At 42.1% G+C, this 25,151-nt stretch overlaps 1 protein-coding gene, 1 non-coding gene and 1 pseudogene across 3 annotated transcripts in view; 1 reads left to right on the forward strand and 2 right to left on the reverse strand.

Moving 5' to 3' along the window:
- LOC126298978 (gamma-tubulin complex component 3-like) overlaps positions 1–25,151 on the forward strand; it is a 218,439-nt gene that overhangs the window by 4,846 nt on the left and 188,442 nt on the right. The window contains exons 1-3 of one of the 2 annotated variants that reach the window (XM_049990601.1): positions 18,396–18,990; positions 22,506–22,687; positions 24,235–24,372. In XM_049990601.1, coding sequence (XP_049846558.1) covers positions 18,870–18,990; positions 22,506–22,687; positions 24,235–24,372 — 441 coding nt within the window. In that variant the 5' untranslated portion in view covers positions 18,396–18,869. Of the gene's footprint in view, positions 1–18,395; positions 18,991–22,505; positions 22,688–24,234; positions 24,373–25,151 lie in introns of those variants that run through there. The other variant, XM_049990600.1, reaches the window with a different exon arrangement.
- LOC126299992 (5S ribosomal RNA) lies at positions 4,459–4,576 on the reverse strand (annotated as a pseudogene).
- Trnat-ugu (transfer RNA threonine (anticodon UGU)) lies at positions 24,828–24,901 on the reverse strand. Its single transcript has one exon. It is a non-coding gene; the product is annotated as a tRNA-Thr (tRNA).

The following is a 25,151-nucleotide window of genomic DNA, read 5'->3' on the forward strand; positions in this document are numbered from 1 at the left end:
GCGCTTTGGTTGGCCCGCCAGATGGCGCTGTCATAGGTCAAACAGATGTCATTGCGTTTTTTTTAAAATAGGAACCCCCATTTTTATAACATATTCGTGGGGTACGTAAAGAAATATGAATGTTTTAGTTGGACCACTTTTTTCGCATTGTGATAGATGGTGCTGTAATAGTCACAAACGTATAAGTACGTGGTATCATGTAACATTCCACCAGTGCGGACGGTATTTGCATCGTGGTACATTACCCGTGTTAAAATGCACCGTTTACCAATTGCGAAAAAGTTCGATATCGTGTTGATGTATGGCTATTGTGATCAAAATGCCCAACGGGCGAGTGCTGTGTATGCTGCTCGGTATCCTGGACGACATCATCTAAGTGTCCGGACCGTTCGCCGGAAACAGGAAGTGTTCAGCCACATGTGAAACGCCAACCACGACCTGCAACAACTGATGATGCCCAAGTAGGTGTTTCGGCTGCTGTCGCGGCTAATCCGCACATCAGTAGCAGACCAATTGCGTGAAGTAGGGAATCTCAGAAACGTCGGTATTGAGAATGGTAGGTCAACATCGATTGCACCCGTACCATATTTCTATGCATCAGGACTTGCATGGCGACGACTTTGAAGGTCGTGTACCGTTCTGCCACTGGGCACAATAGAAATTACGGGACGATGACAGATTTTTTGCACGCGTTCTATTTAGCGACGAAGCGTCAGTCACCAACAGCGGTAGCGTAAACCGGCATAACATGCACTACTGGGCCACGGAAAATCCACGATGGCTGCGACAAGTGGAACATTAGCGACCTTAACGGGTTAATGTATGGTGTGGCATTATGGGAGGAAAGATAATTGGCCCCCATTTTATCGATGGCAGTCAAAATGGTGCAGTGTATGCTGATTTCCTACGTAATGTTCTACCGATGTTACTACAAGACGTTTCACTGCATGACAGAATGGCGATGTATTTCCAACATGATGGATGTCCGGCACATAGCTCGCGTGCGGTTGAAGCGATATTGAATAGCATATTTCATGACAGGTGGATTGGTCGCCGAAGCACCATACCATGGCCCGCACGTTCACCGGATCTGATATTTGCTATCGTGATCCACCGACAACGTCTGACAAGATGCGTCAGCGCATTGGCAATGCATGTGCGAACATTACGGAAGGCGAACTACTCGCTGTTGCCAAATGCACTGAGGTTGACGGTCATCATTTTGAGCATGTATTGCATTAATGTGTTATTTACAGGTAATCACGCTGAAACAACATGCGTTCTCAGAAGTGATAGGTTCACAAAGGTACATTTATCACATTGGAACAACCGAAATAAAATGTTCAAACGTACCTACGTTCTGTATTTTAATTTAAAAATCTACCTGTTACCAACTGTTCCTCTAAAATTGTGAGCCATAAGTTTGTGACTATTGCAGCGCCATCTATCACAAAGCAAAAAAAGTGGTCCAACTAAAACATTTATATTTCTTTACGTACTACACGAATATGTAATAAAAAATGGAGGTTCCTATTTTTAAAAAACGCAGTCGATATCCGTTTGACCTATGGGAGATATTTGGCCCAGTCACGATCAATGGACTACCCATTCTAGATGCGATGCTTCAACTTTCATTAAATGCTCTTTTAAAAGGGAGTCAGGCTTCGCCAAAAACTGTAAAATGTCCAAAAAATTGGCATTTCGACATTCTCCGTCTATGTCACTATCACCTCTCTAAGCCATATCACTTTCAACTAGAAAAAGAACCGCTTCAGTTACGCCATGCAATCCTTCGGTGCAGTGCTGCTCTTCTATTACTATGTTTCGGTTCTAAGATTTTCTATGGTTGAACTACCATTTAGCGCATTATTTGTTTCAGCTTTTTCCAGCCTATTGATAATTCCGAAAAAATATTAAAGCCAAATCAGACTTAGAGACATCCAAGAATCGCGAAAGCAAGCGGCAAACAAAGCAGTACAATAGTTGCTGTCCTCTGCTCCAAACAAGCCAGTCCCTTCTTGAAATTTCCCCATTTTTAACACGCGCTCAAACACATCTGAAGGAAAAAGTCGATTACTTTTTCAGGTTTCCAGCAGTCTTTTCACTGTTTGCTCAGTTCGTCGCCGATTAGCTTCTTGTATCTCTAAACTGCTGAAGGGCTTTTTCTTCATTCCACATAACTGTATCGAAATCTAAAAGCTTATCATTCCCTGTCGATCTAGCCGTTGAAACTTGTCCAGTTTCTGGAATAATTTCGTCAACTCAGTGTCGCTTGCTCTAACACTAGCAGTTTCACTTGTCTGTGTGCACTCCTCAACGCAAAAACCACCCCGTAATGCGTGATCGACGTGGCCCCATTGCTGCCCCGCCGATGCTACATATGCTTCTAAACAGCACCTTTGTTGGGCATCAATATCTGCTAAATTTTGAAAAGTGGCACTTATTTTTGCATGAGATGGTCGTTCCTAAATACCTACACCAAAACCACATTAACCGATTATAGGTGGAACTGTCTAACACAAAAATATGGATACACCAAATACATAACACAATGCGGTGATAAAAGTCATGGGATTCCTCCTAATGTCGTGATATCTACATCTACATCCATACTCCTCAAGTCACCTCACAGTGTGTGGCGGAGGATACTTTAAGTACCTCTATCGGTTCTCCCTTCTATTCCAGTCTCGTATTGTTCGTGGAAAGAAAGATTGTCGGTATGCCTATGTGTGGGCTCTAATCTCTCTGATTTTATCCTCATGGTCTCTTCGCGAGATATGCGTAGGAGGGAGCAATATACTGCTTGACTCCTCGGTGAAGGTATGTTCTCGGAACTTCAACAAAAGCCCGTACCGAGCTACTGATCTCCTTTTGTCCGGTATAATGGAGCAATTCGACGTGGCATGGACAAGTCGTTCGAAATCCCTTGCACAAGTATTGAGCCATACTGCCTCTACAGCTGTCCATAATTGTGAAAGAGTTGCCGGCGCAGGATTTTGTGCACGAACTCTCTCGATTATGTCCCATAGGTGTTCGATTGGATTCATGTCGGGCGAACTGGGTGGCAGTATCGTTCGCTCACATTTCTCAAAATGTTCCTCAAACCAATCGGGAACAACTGTGGCCTGGTAACATTGCGTATTGCCATCTATAAAAATACCATCGTCGTTCGGTCTCCAAGTAGTCGAACATAACCTCTCTCAATGGTCGGTGCAGCTGGATCTGAGGATCCAGCTCCATTCCATGTAAACACAGCCAAATGGTTCAAATGCCTCTGAGCACTATGGGACTCAACTGCTGTGGTTATCAGTCCCCTAGAACTTAAAATAACTTAAACCTAACTAACCTAAGGACATCACACACATCCATGCTCGAGGTAGGATTCCAACCTGCGACCGTAGCAGTAGCACGGTTCCGGACTGCGCGCCTAGAACCGCGAGACCACCGCGGCCGGCTAAACACAGCCCACGTCGTTATTGAGTCACCAGCAGCTTGCACAGTGCAATGGCGAAACCTGGGCCCATGGCTTCGTTCGGTCTGCACCACACTCGATCGCTACCATGAGCTCTTAACCTACTGAAACCGGGACTCATCTCACCGGTATGGTCACAATGCCGAGGAGAGGTGCAGCGTCGATCGTCTGCTGCTATAGACCATTCACATAAAATTTCACCGCAGTGTCCTAACGGATACGTCCGCCTTACGTCCTACATTGATTTCTGTGGTTATTTCATGCCGTGTTGTTTGTGTGTTAGCACTGGCAACTCTACGAAAAGGCCGCTGCTATCGGTCGTCAAGTGAAGGCCGTCAAAAGAAGTTGCAACAGTGGAGGCGGCTCTGGCCGGAAATAACACGGCACAAATGGGGTTAGCCGTGGCTTTTCCCCTCGCATTTTATCGCGGCACAGGACTGGTTATGCACATGGTACGTAGGAATGTTTAATTCTTTTATTTTTTATTTTCAGTTTGCTTAAAATACGAAAGGGTAAGTTGCTGCGAATGAAGTGAGCAGGAATGACATTTGTATTCTTGTTTTTTTTCCGAATATGTCGCGGTTTGCGTGGATATGATTAGGCAGGAAACTAAGAGCCCCACTTACATTGCGGCGAGTGAAACCAGTAGTACTGACGGAACATCTCTCTGCTACCGCGCCAAAGGCGTGTTTGACAGTGTCAGCTGTAATGAAGGGCAGGAGGGTGAAGAGCTCTACACATGCACCAGTTATCGGTCGGCCGACTGACCGACCAAATTCGTGGCAGCCCGACCGACGGCGCTCAGCGATTACAGCACCTCTTTGTTCCTATCGCATCGCTGGTTGCGAACTGCTTATTTGACTTCACTGAGGTTATGTTCCGCTCCGTCTTCAGGCCACGAGTGGCCTACCGGGGCCACCCGACCGCCGTGTCATCCTTCGTGGAGGATTCAATTGGCATCACGACGCTGAGTGCACCCCGAAAAATGGCAACAGCGCATGGTGCCCTGGGTGGTCACCCATCCAAGTGCCGACCACGTCCGACAACGCTTAACTTCGGTGATCTCACGGGAACCGGTGTAACCACTGTGGCAAGGCCGTTGCCTTGAGGTTATGTTCCACGAGATGGTACTTAGTATAATACAGACACGAAAATTAAATTTCCTTGGCTGCGTTGTAACTAACAACAACAAAAAAGAAGAGAAAACTGTTGGCAAAGAAACGGCTAATGTTGTTGTTGTGCTCCGAAAATTGGTTTCATTCAGCTCTACATGCTACTCTATTCTGTGTAAGCCTATTCATATCCGAGGAACTACTGCAACCTACATCCTTCTGCATGTGCTTGCTGTAAACATCTCTTGGTCTCCCTTCGCGATTTTTTATCCCGCACGCTTCCCTCTACATCTACATTTACATCCATACTCCGCAAGCCACCTGACGGTGTGTGGCGGAGAGTACCCTGAGTACCTCTATCGGTTCTCCCTTCTATTCCAGTCTCGTATTGTTCGTGGAAAGGAGGATTGTCGGTATGCCTCTGTGTGGGCTCTAATCTCTCTGATTTTATCCTCATGGTCTCTTCGCGAGATATACGTAGGAGGGAGCAATATACTGCTTGACTCTTCGGTGAAGGTATGTTCTCGAAACTTTAACAAAAGCCCGTACCGAGCTACTGAGGGTCTCTCCTGCAGAGTCTTCCACTGGAGTTTATCTATCATCTCCGTAACGCTTTCGCGATTACTAAATGATCCTGTAACGAACCGCGCTGCTCTCCGTTGGATCTTCTCTCTCTCTTCTATCAACCCTATCTGGTACGGATCCCACACTGCTGAGCAGCATTCAAGCAATGGGCGAACAAGCGTACTGTAACCTACTTTCTTTGTTTTCGGATTGCATTTCCTTAGGATTCTTCCAATGAATCTCAGTCTGGCATCTGCTTTACCGACGATCAACTTTATATGATCATTCCCTTTTAAATCACTCCTAATGCGTACTCCCAGATAATTTATGGAATTAACTGCTTCCAGTTGCTGACCTGCTATATTGTAGCTAAATGATAAGGATCTATCTTCCTATGTATCCGCAGCACATTACACGTGTCTACATTGAGATTCAATTGCCATTCCCTGCACCATGCGTCAATTCGCTGCAGATCCTCCTGCACTTCAGTACAATTTTCCATTGTTACAACCTCTCGATACACCACAGCATCATCTGCAAAAAGCCTCAGTGAACTTCCGATGTCATCCACCAGGTCATTTATGTATACTGTGAATAGCAACGGTCCTATGACACTCCCCTACGGCACACCTGAAATCACTCTTACTTCGGAAGACTTCTCTCCATTGAGAATGACATGCTGCGTTCTGTTATCTGGGAACTCCTCAATCCAATCACACAATTGGTCTGATAGTCCGTATGCTCTTACTTTGTTCATTAAACGACTGTGGGGAACTGTATCGAATGCCTTGCGGAAGTCAAGAAACACGGCATCTACCTGTGAATCCGTGTCTATGGCCCTCTTAGTCTCGTGGACGAATAGCGCGAGCTGGGTTTCACACTACCGTCTTTTTCGAAACCCATGCTGATTCCTACAGAGTAGATGTCTAGCCTCCAGAAAAGTCATTATACTCGAACATAATACGTGCTCCGAAATTCTACAACTGATCGACGTTATAGATGTAGGTCTATAGTTCTGCACATCTGTTCGACGTCCCTTCTTGGAAACGGGGTTGACCTGTACCTTTTTCCAATCCTCTGGAACGCTTCGCTCTTCTAGAGACCTACGGTACACCTCTGTAAGAAGGGGGGCAAGTTCCTTCGCGTACTCTGTGTAAAATCGAACTGGTATCCCATCAGGTCCAGCGGCCTTTCCTCTTTTGAGCGATTTTATTTGTTTCTCTATCCCTCTGTCGTCTATTTCGATATCTACCATTTTGTCATTTGTGTGACAATCTAGAGAAGGAACTACAGTGCAGTCTTCCTCTGTGAAACAGCTTTGGAAGAAGACATTTAGTATTTCGGCCTTTAGTCTGTCATCCTCTGTTTCAGTACCATTTTGGTCACAGAGTGTCTGGACATTTTGTTTTGATCCGCCTACCGCTTTGACATAAGACCAGAATTTCTTAGGATTTTTCGCCAAGTCAGTACTATATTGGCGATACCTTGATGTCTCAGAATGAGTCCTACCAACAGACCCCTTCTTCCAGTCAGGCTGTGCCACAAATTTCTTTTCTCAGCAATTCTGTAGAGTATCTCCTCATTAGTTACGTGATCTACCCATTTAATCGTCAGCATTCTTTTGTAGCACTACTTTCAAATGTTTCTGTTGTCTTCTTGTCTAAACTGTTTATCGTCCATTTTTCACTTCCATATATGGCTACACTCCATACAAATACTTTTAGAAAAGACTTCTTGACACACAAATCTATACTCGTTGTTAACAAATTTTCTTCAGAAACTCTTTCCTTGCCATTGCCAGTTTACATTTTATATCCTCTCTACTTCCACTGTCATTAGTTATTTTGCAGCCCAAATAGCAAACCTCATCTATTACTTTAACTGTATCATTTCCTAATCTAATTCCCTCAGCATCACCCGACTTAATTCGACTACGTTCCATTATCCTCGTTTTGCTTTTGTCGATATTCATCTTATATCATCCTTTCAAGGCACTGTCCATTCCAGTCAACTGCTCTTCCAAATCCTTTTCTGTCTCTGACAGAATTACAATGCCATCGGAAAACCTCAAAGATTTTATTTCTTCTCCTTGGACTTTGATTCTCACTCCAAATTTTTCTTTTCTTTTACTGCTTGCTCAATATACAGATTGAATAACATCGTGCTACAACCGTGTCCACTCCCTTCAACCACCGCTTCCTTTTCATGCCCCCTCTATTCTTATAACTGCCATCTGGTTTCTGTACAAATTGTAAATAGCCTTTCCCTCCCTGTATTTTACCCCCGCCATCTAAAGAGTAAGAAAGAGAGTATTCCAGTCAACATTGTCAAAAGCTTTCTCAAGTCTACAAACGCTATAAACATAGGTTTGCCGTCCCTTAACCTACCTTCTAAGAAAAGTTGTAGGGCCAATATTTCCTGGCGTGTTCCTACCTTTCTCCAGAATTCAAACTGACTTCCCCGAGGTAAGCTTCTACCAGTTTTTCCACTCTTCTGTAAAGGATCCGCGTTAGTATCTTGCAACAGTGGCTTATTAAACTGATAGTTCGGTAATTTTCACATCTGTCAGCACCTGCTTTCTTTGTAATTAGAATTATTATATTCTTCTTTACCTTTGAGGATATTTCGCTTGTCTCGTACATCTTGCTCATCAGATGGAAGAGTTTTGTCATGGCTGGCTCTCCCAAGACTATCAGTAGTTCTAATGCAATGTCTTCTACTCCGAGGGCCTTGTTTCGAATTAGGTCTTTCGGTGTTTTGTTACTTTCTTCACACAGTATCATATCTCCTATCTCACCTTCATCTACGTTCTCTTCCATTTCCATTATATAGCCCTCAAGTACATCTCCCTTGTACATACCATACATATCCTCTATATAATCCTTCAACCTTTCTGCTTTCCCTTCTTTGCTTGGGACTGGTTTTCCACCTGAGCTCTTGATATTTATACAGGTGTTTCCCTTTTCTCCAGAGGTCTCTTCAATTTTCCTGTAAGTGGCATCTGTCTTTTCCTTAGTGATACATGCTTCTAAATCCTTACATTTGTCCTCTAGCCATTCCTCCTTAGCCATTTTCCACTTCCTGTCAATCTCATTTTGTAGACGTTTGTAAAGGATGAAATTCACCTATGCTCTGTTACTTAAGGAACTGTGAGCCGATGTGTTTCGTAATTATTCAAAAATGAATGAAACGTTGTTTACGGAGCTATTGAACGTCTTCAAACCATATTTGAAGAACAAGAATGCAGTCATTAGTGAAGCTGTAAGCTGCATCGAGAGGCTGTTAGACTACGGTTTCCAGCAAATGGCAGAAGTTACGAGGACCTCAAATTCAGTGCATTTGCATCCCTAAAATTATTACCAAAAATGATTCCTGTAACCTGCAACGTAATCTATAGTTGCCCGAGGAAACAATTACATCAACAAAAGTGATGCATCACCTCGATATGTCCAGCATGGCCGGTCGAAGTGGCCGAGCGGTTCTAGGCGCTACAGTCTGAAACCGCACGAACGCTACGGTGGCAGGTTCGAATCCTGCCTCGGACATGGATGTTTGTGATGTCCTTAGGATAGTTAGGTTTAAGTAGTTCTAAGTTCTACGGGACTGATGACCTCAGATGTTAAGTCCCATAGTGCTCAGAGCCATTTGAACCATTTTTTTTGTCCAGCATGTGTTGCTATTGTGACTGTTTCAGTATCGATCGTAGGGTCGCCCGCAAAAGACGTTTGTAAATATACACGCAGTTACCATGAGCGCTACTTAACGGAAAATTGCAGCGTTTCGGTTGAAAGTAAAGCACCAGTAGCGAAGCATTAGAGACGTCTGAGCAACAGCAGAGTGAACATCCATATTGCCACGAACGACGATCTCGATCGATGATTAAGTCGGCATCATCACAACACGCACAGAAGGCTTGTCAACGTCTACGTGATTACTCTGCCATTCACAATAAAGTGCCTGGCAGAGGGTTCGATGAACCGCCTTCAAGCTGTCTCTACCGTTCCACTCTCGAAAGATGCGCGAGGAAAATGAGCACTTAAATTTTTCTGTGCGAGCCCTGATTTCTCTTATTTTATCGTAATGATCATTTCTCCCCATGTAGGTGGGTGCCAACAGAATGTTTTCGCAATCGGATGAGAAAACTGGTGATTGAAATTGAATGAGAAGATCCCGTCGCAACGGAAAACGACTTTGTTTTAATGACTGCTACTCCAATTAAAGTATCATGTCTGTGACACTATCTCCCCTATTTCGCGATAATAAAAAACGAGCTGCCCTTCTTTGTACTTTTTCGATCTCATCCGTCAGTCCCACCTGATACGGACACCACACCGCACAGCAATACTCCCGAATACGCTGGACAAGCGTGGTGTAAGCAGTCTCTTTACTAGACCAGTTGCACCTTCTAAGTGTTCTGCCAATGAATCGCAGTCTTTGGTTTGCTTTACCCACAACATTATCAATGTGGTCGTTCCAATTTAGGTTTTCTGTAATTGTAATCCCTAAGTATTTTGTTGAACTTACAGCTTTCAGATTTGTGTGACTAATCGCTTAATCGAAATTTAGTGGATTTCCTTTAGTGCCCGTGTTAATAACTTCTCACTTTTTTTTTTTAAATTCAGTGTCAATTGCCACTTTTCGCAGCATACAGACATTTTATCTAAATCATTTAGCAATTCGTTTCGGTCATCTGATGACTTTACAAGACGGTAAATGACAGTATCGTCTGCATACAAGCTAAGATGGCTGTTCAGATTGTCTCCTGTGACGTTAATATAGATCAGAAACAATTGAGGGCCTATAACACTTCCTTGAGGAATGGCAGATATTACATCTGTTTTATTCGATGGCTTTCCGTCCATTACTACGAACTGTGACCTTTCTGACAGAAAATCACGAATCCAGTCGCACAACTAAGGCGACATTCCATAGGCACGCAGTCGAAATCCTTCTGGAAATCTAGAAATGTGGAATCAATTTGACATCCCCTGTCGATAGCACTCATTAGTTCATGCGTATAAAGAGCTAGTTGTGTTTCGCAAGAACCGTATCTCCTGAATCCGTGCTGACCATGTTGCAATAAATAGTTTTCTTCGAGGTAATTCATAATGTTTGAACACAGTTAATGTTCCAAAACCCTACTGCAAATCGACGTTACTGATATGGGCTTGAAATTCAGCGGATTACTCCTACATCCCTTCACTGGGTATTGGTGTGACTTGAGCAATTTTCCAGTCTTTATGTACGGATCTTTCTATGAGCGAGCGGTTGTATATAATTGCCAAATATGGGGCATACTCTGAAAGGAACCGGACTGGTATACAGTCGGGACCGGAGGCCTTGTCTTTATTAAATGATTTAAGCTGCTTTTCAACACCGGGGATATCTACTTGTATGTTTCTCATCTTGGGAGTTGTTCTTGATTGGAATTCAGGAATATTTGCTTCGTCTTTGGTGAAGGAGTTTCGGTAAACCGTGATTAATAACTCTGCTTTAGTGACACTGTCATCAGTGACTTCGCCGTTGTTATCGCGCAGAGAGGGAGGTGCTCGACATGTGGACTGGAGTCAGTCATGTGATGCGGACATGGAATCGGTTCCAAAGGACAGGAAGTGTTAAGGACTCACACCGCCAGAGGCCGTCCACATTCGACAAGTGTACGGAATGATCGATATCTATGACTTTTGAGTGAAAGGAACCGTGGGCTGAATGCTCCAGAACTGAATTTGTCGTTCTAAGTGGCTGCAGGACGCCATGCATCCCATCGAACTGTTATGGGACAATTGTATGGTGCGAATCTCCATACCCACGACCACGGCGAGCACCACGTGTATACAGCAACACCATGGACTCTGTTACACGTGGACAAGAACTCACGCAAAATAGACGCCAGGATTGGCACTGGGTATTGTTTACGGACTAAACTCTGATATGTTTGTTCCCTGTCCGTTGCAGACAACTTGGTAATATCGAACTCCTCCAACAATTTTTCCCACATGTGCAACAAGTTGATGGGGGAGCGATATTGTGGATTGGCATTATACAGGGCCACCTCTAGTTACTGATGAGGGCAACTCATTGCTCTACACACAGGGACGAGATTGCTCACTTATGTTTTTCTTATTTGGTGATCTGAACACATTGCAAATGAATATAATACACGTGCCTCAGAGCCAGCTTTTGGGTTCTCTGTGACGATTTTCAAGATAAATTGGTGATACAAAATATTTTTTGATGTGTGTACATGACGGTTAAAGCAAAATAAATGAAACAAATGACGTTAATTTAAACTTTATGAATTTACGTATGTAGCATAAAAGGTGCCCCCCGTTAAGTCTGAGATACTCATTTCAAATTAGAACAAGCTTGATTACAAATGGCGGTGGCGCACATCATATAGTAAATACAACAAGAGATACGTGACAAATGATGGCGGCGTACGTCATGTAATAAATACAGCAAGAGATACATAAGAACAAAAAATGGTTCAAATGGCTCTGAGCACTATTCGACTTAACTTCTGTGGTCATCAGTCACCTAGAACTTAGAACTAATTAAACCTAAGTAACCTAAGGACATCACACACATCCATGCCCGAGGCAGGATTCGAACCTGCGACCGTAGCGGTCGCTCGGCTCCAGACTGCAGCGCCTAGAACCGCACGGCCACTCCGGCCGGCGATACATAAAAAATGAAGCATTTAGCTACTGTTAGAACTGTAAAGTCTTACACTTCACTCTTCACAGCAGAAGGCGTGGCGAAGGTATGGATATTTTCTAACACTTCTAACAATGAAGCAAGCATATTTTATGAATAAAAGTCTGTTGATCGTTTGTTTCGGTTTTTATGTTTTATTTCCGATGCTTTCGGTAATGTAATCTGCAAACCGAAATACAGACAGATAATACAATTGTATTGTATTGTATGTTAACCGAGGTCTAGAAAAGGAGAGTCTCCGTCCCCGCCGCAGCCGCAGTGGTCCACAATCCCACGACGACTACCGCAGTCCATTTCACCCCTCCGCCGCCCCACACCGAACCACGCTTTCAGGGTTATTGTATTGTGTGGTTCGGCCCCCGGTGAACCCCCCCCCCCTCCCTCCCCCAGGGAATAACTCACAACAGATGAGTGTAACCCCTATGTTTGCGTGGTAGAGTAATGGTGATGTACTCGTACGTGGAGAACTTGTTTGCGCAGCAATCGCCAACATAGTGTAGCTCAGGCGGAATAAGGGGAACCAGCCCGCATTCGCTGAGACAGATGGAAAACTGCCTAAAAACCATCCACAGACTGGCCAGCTCACCGGACCTTGACATAAGTACACCGGGCGGATTCGTGCCGGGGACCAGGCGCTCCTTCCTACTCCGGAAAGCCGCGCGTTAGACCGCACGGCTAACCGGGCTGGTTCAGATAATTAATACAATGGTGTACAAAACTTAAAGACGAAAATAATTTTCGCATGACGTGTCACTGCCAAATAACATTTCTCAGTGAAACTTGGCCCAAACATAGAAATAAATGCTACTGTATAGCAATGAAGGTAATACTAGATGTCCCATCACATGGCGAGAGGTGGGAACGTGTAATGGACCCAGGAACATTGTCGAACACGATCGTGTTACGGTTTCGGGAGGCATAATGTTGGTGGCTGTACTGACCTCCAGGTCTTTGAACACTGTACGTATACTTGTCAAAGTTATTATAATACTGCACTCCTTCCACATGTACGTCTTTTCAGAGTCGTCTTCGGCCCTGATCTCATTTTTATGGACGACAACGCGCAATCCTATCGCACAGCGCACGTGGAGGAGCTCTTGGAGCGAGAGGATATTTGGCGAACAGATTAGCCTACCTGTTCCACTGGCTTAATTCCCATTGAGCATGTTTAGGATGCAGCGGGGAGATGTATCACAGCATGTCCACTTGCACCGGCGACCATCCAGCCGTTGTCTGCCGCACTGGTGGAGAAATGAAACGCTCTACCGCAAGAACTCCTTACCCACCTAGTGGCGAGCATGGGGGCACAGCGCAGAGCATGCATAGCCGCCCACTGTGATCACTCACTCCAAAAAGGACCAAGTCCCATCTTTTATAGTGTCCAGGGGACCATCACGAATCGCAGTGACTTAAGTTTAATTATTGCTCATGAATAAAAGTGTCATTTCTATTCGTTTCATTGAATATTTCTTTCATTTACCTTTTGTTACTATGCTGTAGCAGTTCTTCCTTCGTATGGTCCAAGTTTCATCGAGCTATGTAATTCATCAGTACACATCATGATAAAGTTATCTTCGTCCGTAAGTTCTGCACACCAGTGAATAATCTATACGTATTTCGGGTTTTAGATTTCATTTCTGATACCGTAAATCTAAAATTGAATCTGTGTCTATTAGGGTTTTAAGATTTCATTTCCGACAAGTATCGGAAGTAAAAACAAAAACTGAAATACAGGCGTCGCCGGAGTCATGTATAGATCTTTTGCTGTCTATGGATTCGTTAAAAAATGGATTAAGTCCTTCGTTTTTTGTACCTCAGTTGGTATACTCTTCGCACTACGTGTCACACAAACATCTGCAGTCTTTAAACTTCTTCAGAAACTCTGTGATCAAACTTTTGTCCTCCATGCACTGTCATGCTACACTACTGGCCATTAAAATTGCTACACCAAGAAGAAATGCAGATGATAAACGGGTATTCATTGGACAAATATATTATACTAGAACTGACATGTGATTACATGTTCACGCAATTTGGGTGCATAGATCCTGAGAAATCAGTACCCAGAACAACCACCTCTGGCCGTAAAAACGGCCTTGATACACCTGGGCATTGAGTCAAACAGAACTTGGATTGCGTGAACAGGTACAGCTGCCCATACAGCCTCAACACGATACCACAGTTCATCAAAAGTAGTGGCTGGCGTGTATTATCCTGCTGAAATGTAGGGTTTCGCAGGGATCGAATGAAGGATAGAGCCACGGATAGTACATCTGAAATGTAACGTCCACTGTTCAAAGTGCCGTCAATTCGAACAAGATGTGACCAAGACTAGTAACCAATGGCACCCCATACCATCACGCCTGGTGATAAGCCAGTATGACGATGACGAATACACGCTTCCAATGTGCGTTCACCGCGATGCCGCCAAACACGGATGCGACCATCATGATGCTCTGAACAGAACCTGGATTCATCCGAAAAAATGACGTTTTGCCATTCGTGCACTCAGGTTCGTCGTTGAGCACACCATCGCAGGCGCTCCTGTCCGTGACACAGCGTCAAGGGTAACCGCAGCCACGGTCTCAGAGTTGATAGTCCATGTTGCTGCAAACGTCGTCGAACTGCTCGTGCAGATGGTTGTTGTCTTGCATCGTCCCCATCTGTTGACTCAGGGATCGATACGTGGCTGCACGATCTGTCACAGCCATGCGGATACGATGTCTGTCATCTCGACTTCTAGTGATACGAGGCCATTGGGATCCAGCACGGCGTTACGCATTACCCTCCTGAGTCCACCGATTCCATACTCTGCTAACAGTCATTGGATATCGACCAACGCGAGCAGCAATGTCACAATACGATAAACCGCAATCGCGATAGGCTACAATCCGACCTTTATCAACGTCGGAAACGTGATGGTACGCATTTCTCCTCCTTACACGAGGCATCACAACAACGTTTCACCAGGCAACGCCGGTCAACTGCTGTTTGTGTATGATAAATCGGTTGGAAACTTTCCTCGTGTCAGCACGTTGTAGGCGTCGCCACCGGCGTCAACCTTGTGTGAATGATCTGAAAAACTAATCATTTGCATATGACAGCATCTTCTTCCTGTCGGTTAAATTTCGCGTCTGTAGCACGTCATCTTCGTGGTGTAGCAATTTTAATGGCCAGTAGTGTACAATAAAATGCCTGCAGAGGGTTCAATGAACCACCTTCAAGCTGTCTCTCTACCGTTCTACTGTCGAACGGCACGCGGTAAAAACGAGCACTTACATTTTTCTGTGCGAGCCCTGATTTCTCGTATTTTATCGTGATGATCATTTCTCCCTATGTAGGCGGGTGTCAACAGATTTTTCAAGCTCATCCTGATAATTACGGAACCTCAAAGCGTGCTGCAGAAATTGCAACGTCCCGCATTTGATAAGCAGACCAACAGGTATGTTCTGGACTTCTTGGCGGCCGTAAGAGACAAGCAGATCTGGGGCACTGTCGTTCAGTTACTCTGGATTAGAGGACATCATGGCATTCTTCATAATGAATCTGTTGACTGCCTTGCCAAGAGGAGTGTTAGAGAAAGCCGGTTTCGCCCAACGCCGATCACTTATACGGATCTCAAATAGAGATACGGAAGGCTGCATATCACGCTTGGAACTGAATGAATGGTATGTGTCTCAGCACAAAGCTCTGTATAAAGTTGAGTATGGCCATTCTACTCCCCGGCGTTTGCTGCCGTCAGCAGTTCAGGATTGGCTGAAAGCGCCTCACGTGACATTAGCAGCCATTATGGGCGTAAGCATGTGAAGCATAGGAAGTGTTATGTATTTTCGTTGTTTTAAGTAGAATAATGCCTCAGTGCTGTGCTTTTGGCTGTTCGTTCCGAGCCGGCGCTGTGGCCGAGCGGTTCTAGGCGCTACAGTCTGGAACCGCGCTACCGCTACGGTCGCAGGTTCGAATCCTGCCTTTGGCATGGGTGTGTGTGATGTCCTTAGGTTAATTAGGTTTAAGTAGTTCTAAGTTCTAGGGGACTGATGACCTCAGAAGTTAAGTCGCATAGTGCTCAGAGCCATTTTGAACCATCACTCCCTATGCTTACACACCCATGAACGAGGGAGGACTTGAACCTCCGCCGGGACCAGCCGCACAGTCTATGACTGCAGCGCCTTAGACCGCTCGTCTAATCACACGCGGCACTGTAGAGTGTATTGTATCATTTTTCGGTTATGGTAGCTGAGCATTAGCTATCTACAAATTATTACTACTGCTTCCCGGCATTTGTATGCCAATAGTGTGGTGTTGTTTTTATATGGTGTGATTTGTAAATGTGGTGTATCGGTTTGTGTTTCCATTTTTCAGGGCTTTAGGCGTTCAGAGCATCTTAATCTGAAATTTATGCTTGTCTTTCACGTGTATAGTGTATGATAGTCATTGGAGGTCAGTTGACGTATGTCTGCACATCTTCAAATAAATACACCGAAAGAGTGGGTTTGTTGTCTTACTTATCAAGATCACGAAGAATCATCTCGAGTACTGTAGGCCCTGTGTAACAGAACGTTTCTGCATTCGTCTCGTATATTTGTAAAATTTGTCAGGCTGTTCTGATAACTGAGACCAGTGTGTAATGTACAGTACTCGGGTTTTTTTTTTTTTTTCAGGGATATACAGCTTATTCACATGCATTTGACGTCTTTTTAAGAGGAAAAGGCGCAATAACAGCACTCATCTCCAAGCACAGAGGCATCGTGGTATGAGCTTAGTCTAACCTAACGTCCTTCACCCCCATAAAAACCAACGGAGATTGGGAGGACTTTGTTAAAGCAGTCGACGAATTCTGATAACGACGTCTGGCGAACGTTGTTAGTGCCTTTTGTCGTTCGGTCTATCGATAAACTAGTGAGTGCGTGCGTAATCCCTTTAGAAAGTATACGTACACTGTACGCGGGTTTTTCGCTTGCTTGTTTCTTCTGGTAACAGTGTGCACGATGAATCAAGGGTAGAGAACACGCATCATGAGATGGATGTGGGTAGGCAATGGTATTGCTCCTTCTTAATTTCATTCATTTCCTGGAGAAGTCAGCTGATATGTTGTTTCAGTCACTGCGATTTAAACTGATTTAAAGGTTCCCACTTTAGCCGCCATTACCAACATCGCGATGTTTTGGACGAAAAAAGAGGAACGTTTATGATAAAAATGATTCTAGATATATTTTAAGTTGTACTATAGGTCACAACCTACGAAATCATGACATATTCGAAAGAAACAGTGAAATATTTGTGATGACCACGTTTTCAAATATTATTACTGCTCGATTCACTCGCAACAGTTTAAACCGTGCTATTAGGTCTCAATCTAATCATAATCTCGGGAATAAAGGCCTCTGCCGGGAAAACATTATGAATACCAGCAAACTGACATAAGGTATTACTGTAATTGATGTAATTAGAACCAACGAAATGGAACGCAACAAAACTTTATCCGAGTTCATAAACTCTGAAAACGGCTTCCAGTAATTTACTACATAAATCGTTCTCATCACGCCACCTCCACCACACGTACTCTAACAAGTATAAAAGAAGTGCTTGTGCTTATTAGTCCCAAGAAAAGAACGTTCGATCGTGGACTATGCCTTCTCCAGTTTGTTAGGATGAGCACCTGTGATCCCATCTTTGAAGTGCATTTTGTGGTTGACGGAGAAATCCAATAATCATACGACCGAAAGCAATCTGAAATCACAATTGATTCCGGTGGCACACTTTAACCACATTTAAGAGTAAATGTTTTCTTTTTCACAACTTGGAAGAAACACTTGTTGCTTCCTCTTTCAGCTCCGCCGAATAGCCATCTGTAGATAACACGTTTGCCCAACCAGACTTTCGTCTCCCGAACTTCGATTCGTCAGTTTCAATGACTGATCCCACTCTCCCAAGATCGTAACCATTAGTTATACAAGCCATAATACAAACTTCATGATGGAAACTGCGCCAGCTTACAACACCTTGCATAGACAAGTGTAACACTTTGGCAATGAAAGAGCTACTACATATCTTCACCCACAAATACGTTATTTTTAAAGTGTCTGCCATTGTTAGCCTGATGGCAAACTGACTTTTCTGACGTATTCTACAGTGGGAAATGTGGAATCCTTTGCAAAACCAATTTTACACCAGCCATTTTCTTTTTTCTCTGAACCAGCTTCATGGGCCATGAACATCAATTACATGCGCTAATCGTTCTTTGACAGTGAAATCTTTCTGTAAACACCATATTAAATGTTTAAGGAGAGCAGATTTTGCCTGCAGGGGTGAACAACGACCGTAAGGAATAAAATTGTGGAGTAAGCGCTACTCGAATACGATTTCCTTTTGTTAGCAGTTTCGCTCATTAGACGTGAGCGTCAAAGGAAATAACAATTTGTAACAACTACATTAAATGTACTAAAACCCAGAGATTTGGCTTATAACGCAACTACTCGTACATTTATTAGCCACGTCAAATTGAGTTGGCTTGTTATAGCGCCACTGTTAGCGCAAATGGAGCAAGCTGGCTTTGTTAAAGAGTCAAAGGCTCTGCTACACGTCTCGTAAACTCTATGGTTAAGTACATTCAAAGATAAAGTAGCAAGACGTTTCATATTTGATACTGTGTAATAACTTCACGCTGCAAATTAAAATAACTGCATTGGAATACCAAACAATTCCGCCAACACTCTTGCCATTTTCCCTCAAACACGCAATAAGCCATACAAATACGAAAATCAGTAACCAGCCTTCAAATTTATAACAATCGGATCACTAAAAATTATTCCTGCAGTCTCCATATCGAAAACTAATATAATCACTTTGGATCTTTCGCCGTAAGTCTTCATTAGATTCAACGATTATCATTGACTCCTGAGTAGTAACATCCGATTGACTACGACCAGTCTCAGCGAATTAGCAGCAGCAGCAACGACGCAGGAGCGCACACCGTAAGTGCACGTTTGACGGTCTGCGTGGACAGTATGTCGCATGATGATGATTATACGTCATCGCTCGCTAAAGACTGGTGTGCAGATTTAAACACTGAAACATATGAATCCTTAGTTCAAGAACTGATTTCGCACCTCAGTGGAAAATATAAAGGTTTGTTGATGCTTGAGTTTTTTTACATTACAAAGCGACATTGTTGACTGTATATATTTCCAAACACATCGTGGTCATAATGTATCAATTCCGTTGCTCCTAGTAACTGTCTTGAATGTGTCTGCAGTAAATTTCACGTTGATCACCCATTCCCAGTAAATATTGAAAATGGTTCTTGATGTACTGATATGGGTACTTGACCAGTGATACGTCATTTGCGTGAAACACTTTCTAACTGAGTTTAGACAACTTCTGAACCTGATTTTTGAGACACTGAAATGGCATATGGTTATTTAATTTGGCTTGTTTTTCCGATGTTTATTTTGCAGGATTGTCATAATTCTTTTGTGAGAGAATTGTGATTAATGTTGGCTGTAGTGAATTACGGGGAAAAAATCAAGTGTTAGTAATACACACTACAAATGGAAAAATGACAGTAAATACGTAAATGGTAATCAGTATAAAGATGGACGTTGATGTAATTCAAATTCCTGAATCTAAATAAATTAAGGGCTGGTTTAGAATGCTGATGTCATTGAGTTAGTGTATAATTTCTTAAAATAATCCAGTATTTCTTATTCCTATTGTGGAATTGTATGATGTAATGTAAAATGTAACTATTGTGGGAGAATGGAGTGCTGCTGTAGTAACACCCCACCCCCCAATATGTTGATTGTGGTAACACACACACTGTAGCATAGCTCATTGTCTAGGCTGGATTGGCTGACGACAGTCTGGTTGTGGGTTGGCGGAGGCAATGAATGTGGATGCAAAACAACTTTGTGATAACAGATTGTGAGCTCAGATGCCTATGTTCATGTCACGTCACATTTATCCACTTTGCAAGCTAAATAAAAAATAATAAAAAAAGGTGTTTTAGGTAAAATAATATCTCAGGCAAGTTCTTTGGTGCATTTTATTTACTCCTGTTGTACATAAACTACGAAAAATACAGTTGGGTAGGTCACAATACACAAGTCTTGCCATATTTATTTGTCCTTGGATAAATTGTTGTAATGCTAATTTTCGTATCAATCTCTACAGGAACATATGAATACAGATATTATAAATGTAGTTAAAGAATGTGTGTTACTATAGTCTGATTTACTCTCAAAACACCCCGATACATTTGTATCACCTCGCGCACTATTGTTTGCATTTCATGAGTTCTACTTCTCCCATTGAAGGTGTATTCCAGTAATTATCTGTGCAGTTGCACGTGACTGAACAAAGTGGGAACCCAACAGTGTAAACATTCTTACGACGACACCTTTCTCACTGTGTAAGTTTTCTCTGTCCATGACATTTGTTTAATGAAGATTTTATTATTTATGAAATATGTTTTCCAAATAACTACTTACAAATATGGACCCTGACTTAAAAGTGTGATGAGGTCTAACAAACAATGAGGGCAGTAAATATATTGTGTCAGCTGTGATGTTACGTGGCTAGCAACTGAGATGCTTTTTATTGTAACTTTGTTGTAGGTATTGTTGTTGGGTTTTGTTTATGATGTGATATGTTCTTTATTGTTTGGGGGTGGTGGCATAGATTGTGTTGTTCGAAAGACCTATATAGTGACCCACTGAGGGGCATGAGGTTTTGCATTGTACTGTATGCTAGACCTATTTGTTAGTCATCTTATTTCTTTATGAGCTTGTGATGACATACTAAGTACCAGTGTAGCCCAAGGTGTAGGTTGTATTGGAAAGTGACCATTTGCTAGTGAGTAGGCTAAGCCAAGAGTATGTCATGTCAGTCTTTTATATATATACACACACACAGGGTGTTACAAAAAGGTATGGTCAAACTTTCTGGAAACATTCCTCACACACAAATAAAGAAAAGGTGTTGTGTGGACATGTGTCCGGATATGCTTAATTTCCATGTTAGAGCTCATTTTAGTTTTGTCAGTATGTACTGTACTTCAATTCACCGCCATGATTTCATACGGGATACACTACCTGTGCTGCTACAACATGTGCCTTTACAAGTACGAAATAACATGTGGTTCATTCATGATGGAGCTCCTGCACATTTCAGTCGAAGTGTTCGTACGCTTCTCAACAACAGATTCGGTGGCCGATGGATTGGTAGAGGTGGACCAATTCCATGGCCTCCACGCTGTCCTGACCTCAACCCTCTTGACTTTCATTTATGGGGGCATTTGAAAGCACTTGTCTACGAAACCCTGGTACCAATTGTTGAGACTCTTCGTGCTCGTATTGTGGATGGCTGTGATACAACATGCCATTCTCCAGGGCTGCATTAGCGCATCAGGGATTCCATGCGACGGAGGGTTGATGCATGTATCCTCTCTAACGGAGGACATTTTGTACATTTCCTGTAAAAAAAGTGTTTGAAGCCACGCTGGTACATTCTGTTTCTGTGTGTTTCCATCCCATGATTATTGTGAGTTGAAGCGTAGTAATAAAATGAGCTCTAAGATGGAAAGTAAGCCTTTCTGGACACATGTCCACATAACATATTTTCTTTCTTTGTGTGTGAGGAATGTTTCCTGAAAGTTTTGCCATACCTTTTTGTAACGCCCTGTATATATACAGTGCACATTCCAAAGTTACAACCATAACAGAAACCCTATTTTCTCATAGTGGTCTCATATTTTTAAATTTTTAGTATCTTGGAAGCCCTTAACAGCAGCATTCCCAGCTGAAAACCATTTGTCTTCCTGGAGGTTCTGTCAGTTATCAGCAGAATCAACTAACCACACAATCACTGACACCAGATAACTGCTGATGGGTCATAAACTGTAATTGTAGAATTTGGAATGGGGCCAAGGACACTTCAACAACCAGCACAAGACCACTTCACACTGAGCAACGATGTTGCCTACTCACCAGCACCCCATAGTGGTGCCAACACCACCTAGGCATGTAGATGCTGAGCTGACTCGACAAGTGTTAGCTAGAATCCAACATGCAGCTGAATGAAGCATCAACCGAGGCTGGTGCAGAAGGACAACAACTTGTAAACATTTTGAATTAATGATTGAACTCTAATGATGTTTCACTGACATCAAAGATTCCCATCAATTATCCCAACTTGATGCACAGGTGCCTCCATTCTTCCCCTCTGTAATAAATTGTGCAATCTGCATTGTAAATTGTGATTATAATATTAGATTCTCACTGATAATTGAAATAGCAACTGAAATAGTAGGAACCACTTTTATTAACTGTCGGAACAGTTTAAAATGTTATCTTCTTAAATTTCATAATCTTTATTCTGACTTATTAAAAACAAAAGTGAAATAAGGAAGAAGTAATCCATGTACCATTATTGATCTTAGCAGAACATGAGTGACCTTGTCCTGATGTTATCTATGACATACTGTGTGAGTTCAACAATTTTATTCTTCAAACTAAAAGAGTATTGTGGCGTCCATAGGAAAGAATGTTGACCATAAGTTGCTATTTTGTCTTAAACCGTAGGATATCCTGAATCTGTTTTTCAAATCGTGCAGAATCATTTGACTTTTCTTTTTTCTTTTATAGATGAAATATTAAAATCGTGTGAAAAGCAATTAAATGAGCTTAAACAGGGCTCTAGTTATGACTCGTTGGATGAAGCTGATGAGTTCAGCATTGCTGAAGAAATAAAATCAAAAATTGCGAGTATTCATGGAGAGACGGAAGCAAACAATTTTTCCAGTATTTACCGGAATCTTCGAGGATGTGTAAGTAGCAGTTAATAATGTGGCACTTTTGTTATTCAATTCCCCTGCTCAGCATGGGAACTGATCTAGGATTCTTATTTTCCCACTTCAGTATTAAATTTGTCAGTATGGTTATTTTCATTCTCCTGACTTTAAAGAAAAAGTGCATATTTTTATTTTCCCCATTTCTTACAATGCTGATTATCCTTGTTAATACAGTTCAGCAATAAAAACAGGAAAATTAATTTGTTGAATTAGTTACTCGTCAGACTTCCAACTGATGCAGTGCAATCAAAATAAAACGCATGCAGATAAACTGATACAAACACGATATAGAGCATTAACTTTCTTCCCTGGGCTAATCTTAATATATTAAACTTAAGATTTCTTGCTCTTAATTTAAGAAAGCTAAGAAAAATCAGAAGATTAAGCCAAAGTAATCAGTTGCCGTTATGACTTCAGTCAGTTTTTAGGTCCAACAGTGTGTGCCTTTGTTGTTAACAAAAAAAAATGTCCCAGTGCATTTTTGTGAATGGTGTTATGGTGTACAGTTTCTAGTGTTTTTCAAGCAGGAGAGGCAGTAGAACTCCATCAATTTGAAGAAAAGTCTAAAAAAAATGCTTCAAGACTTGGCCAAAAAACTATTCCTACAAAGTTTGGTGATTTGTCTGTTAACCAAAGCTGTGATTCATATTGCTCCCAGCTTGATAAAATCTAATTCTGACTTGAACAAGAACCAATTCAATAAAAATCTTCCAATTTTTGCAGAAAAGAATTAACTTGTTACTTTCATAGCTGATGAAATTGCAAGCTCCTTGAACTTAACTGCATACCTATGAAATAATTGATGTGCTGAGATGCGTGCAGTAAAAAAAATGTAGTTAGTTTCATCAGTGATATAACATTTTATTTTTTTGTAATAACCATACTATAAATTTTGTAATGCAAATACTGTTTTTCAAAATCTGTAATTTTTTTTTTTTTTAAAAGAAAATCATGATCCATAGTAGGCTGTAACATTCCCTATTGTGCAATCGGCCAATTTCAAGATTCATCATTTTCAAGCACCTAAAATAAAAGCATACCAATGTGGAAAACATTGTACCATGTATATGTAATTTGCAAAATATTACAGGATGTAATAACAATCATGTTACAAATATGGTGTAAGCTGTTTACTGACATGTGGATAAATGTAGTCAGTGGTAAAACATAGATATGAGATTAGTTCCTTATGCAGTGTCAGCTATTTGATAACAGTGCATTTGTTGGAATATCCCCTCTGGTTCATTTAGTCATATACAAAATTACTACAGTTAGTAGTGGATGGCTAAACTAAGTGCATGTATTGATGTCATGTACTGTTTATTCATATCAAGAAAAAGAAAAGCTTATTGGGAAATAGTTTCAACAGTTTGGGGAAAATGTACTTCATGTTAAGTTTATGAATTCAGTTTTTTTATATAGAAGTTCTTTTAGAATCTTAGCTTTGCAGTTCATGCAATTACTGCAGTATCTTAGATTGTAATCACCATTCGTAAGTAACAACTATCATTTCTTCACTACAGACTCTTCTAACCAGTGTGAGAAATGCCTTGGCATTTCTTCTCAGAAGTGCTGTGCTGAACTCGACAGAGGATGCCAATCCATCATTTGGTATAGAAAATTTGTCACTAAGAAATATTGCTATTTGCACTCCATCACAGGTAATTTCCACTGTTAAAATATGTATTATGCAACTGCTCGAAGTCATTATTTCTTTAAATATTTTTTTCCCATGTGTCTGGTTTTTATTTGAAACAAAACACGTTATATAATTGGCAGTTAACTATTTTTATCCCCTGGGGCACTATTTTGGACCACTTTGCCTGTTGATCCATTCTACATTGCTTTGTGGGTCATGAAATGTTGACATAGGAGCATACAACATTTTTTTGTCTGATGTAAGTAACTCGACATATACATGGAGTGTACAAAAATATGACATCAAAAACACAGCACATTACCATCCATAATATGGTGTAGGAAAGCTGTTGGCAATCGAAACAGCTCCCAGTCTTCCTAAAATGGATAAATACAGGTACTAAATGATGACTAACTGAAACCCTCAGCTGCCGACAGGTGTTGTTGATATACCTCGATGGGGACAGCTGAAAATGTGTGCCCCGACCGGGACTCGAACCCGGGATCTCCTGCTTACATGGCAGATGCTCTATCCATCTGAGCCACCGAGGACACAGATGAATAGTGTGACTGCAGGGACTTATCCCTTGCATGGTTCCTGTGAGACTCACCTTCCCAATTGTCCACAATTCTACATATGTAATGTACCTTATAGACATTTGCCCATTCACTCATTACTCGCACACGCTTTGGCGATTCCTGTAAGAGCCAATGTGTACGCGAGTAATCTGTTCTTTCCAGAACACTTACTGTCTTCATAAATACAGGTACTGTATGGTTTTCAAGGGAATCCTACATAAGT

The sequence above is a fragment of the Schistocerca gregaria genome, chromosome X (genome assembly GCF_023897955.1).
Source record: "Schistocerca gregaria isolate iqSchGreg1 chromosome X, iqSchGreg1.2, whole genome shotgun sequence".
Lineage (NCBI taxonomy): Eukaryota > Metazoa > Arthropoda > Insecta > Orthoptera > Acrididae > Schistocerca > Schistocerca gregaria.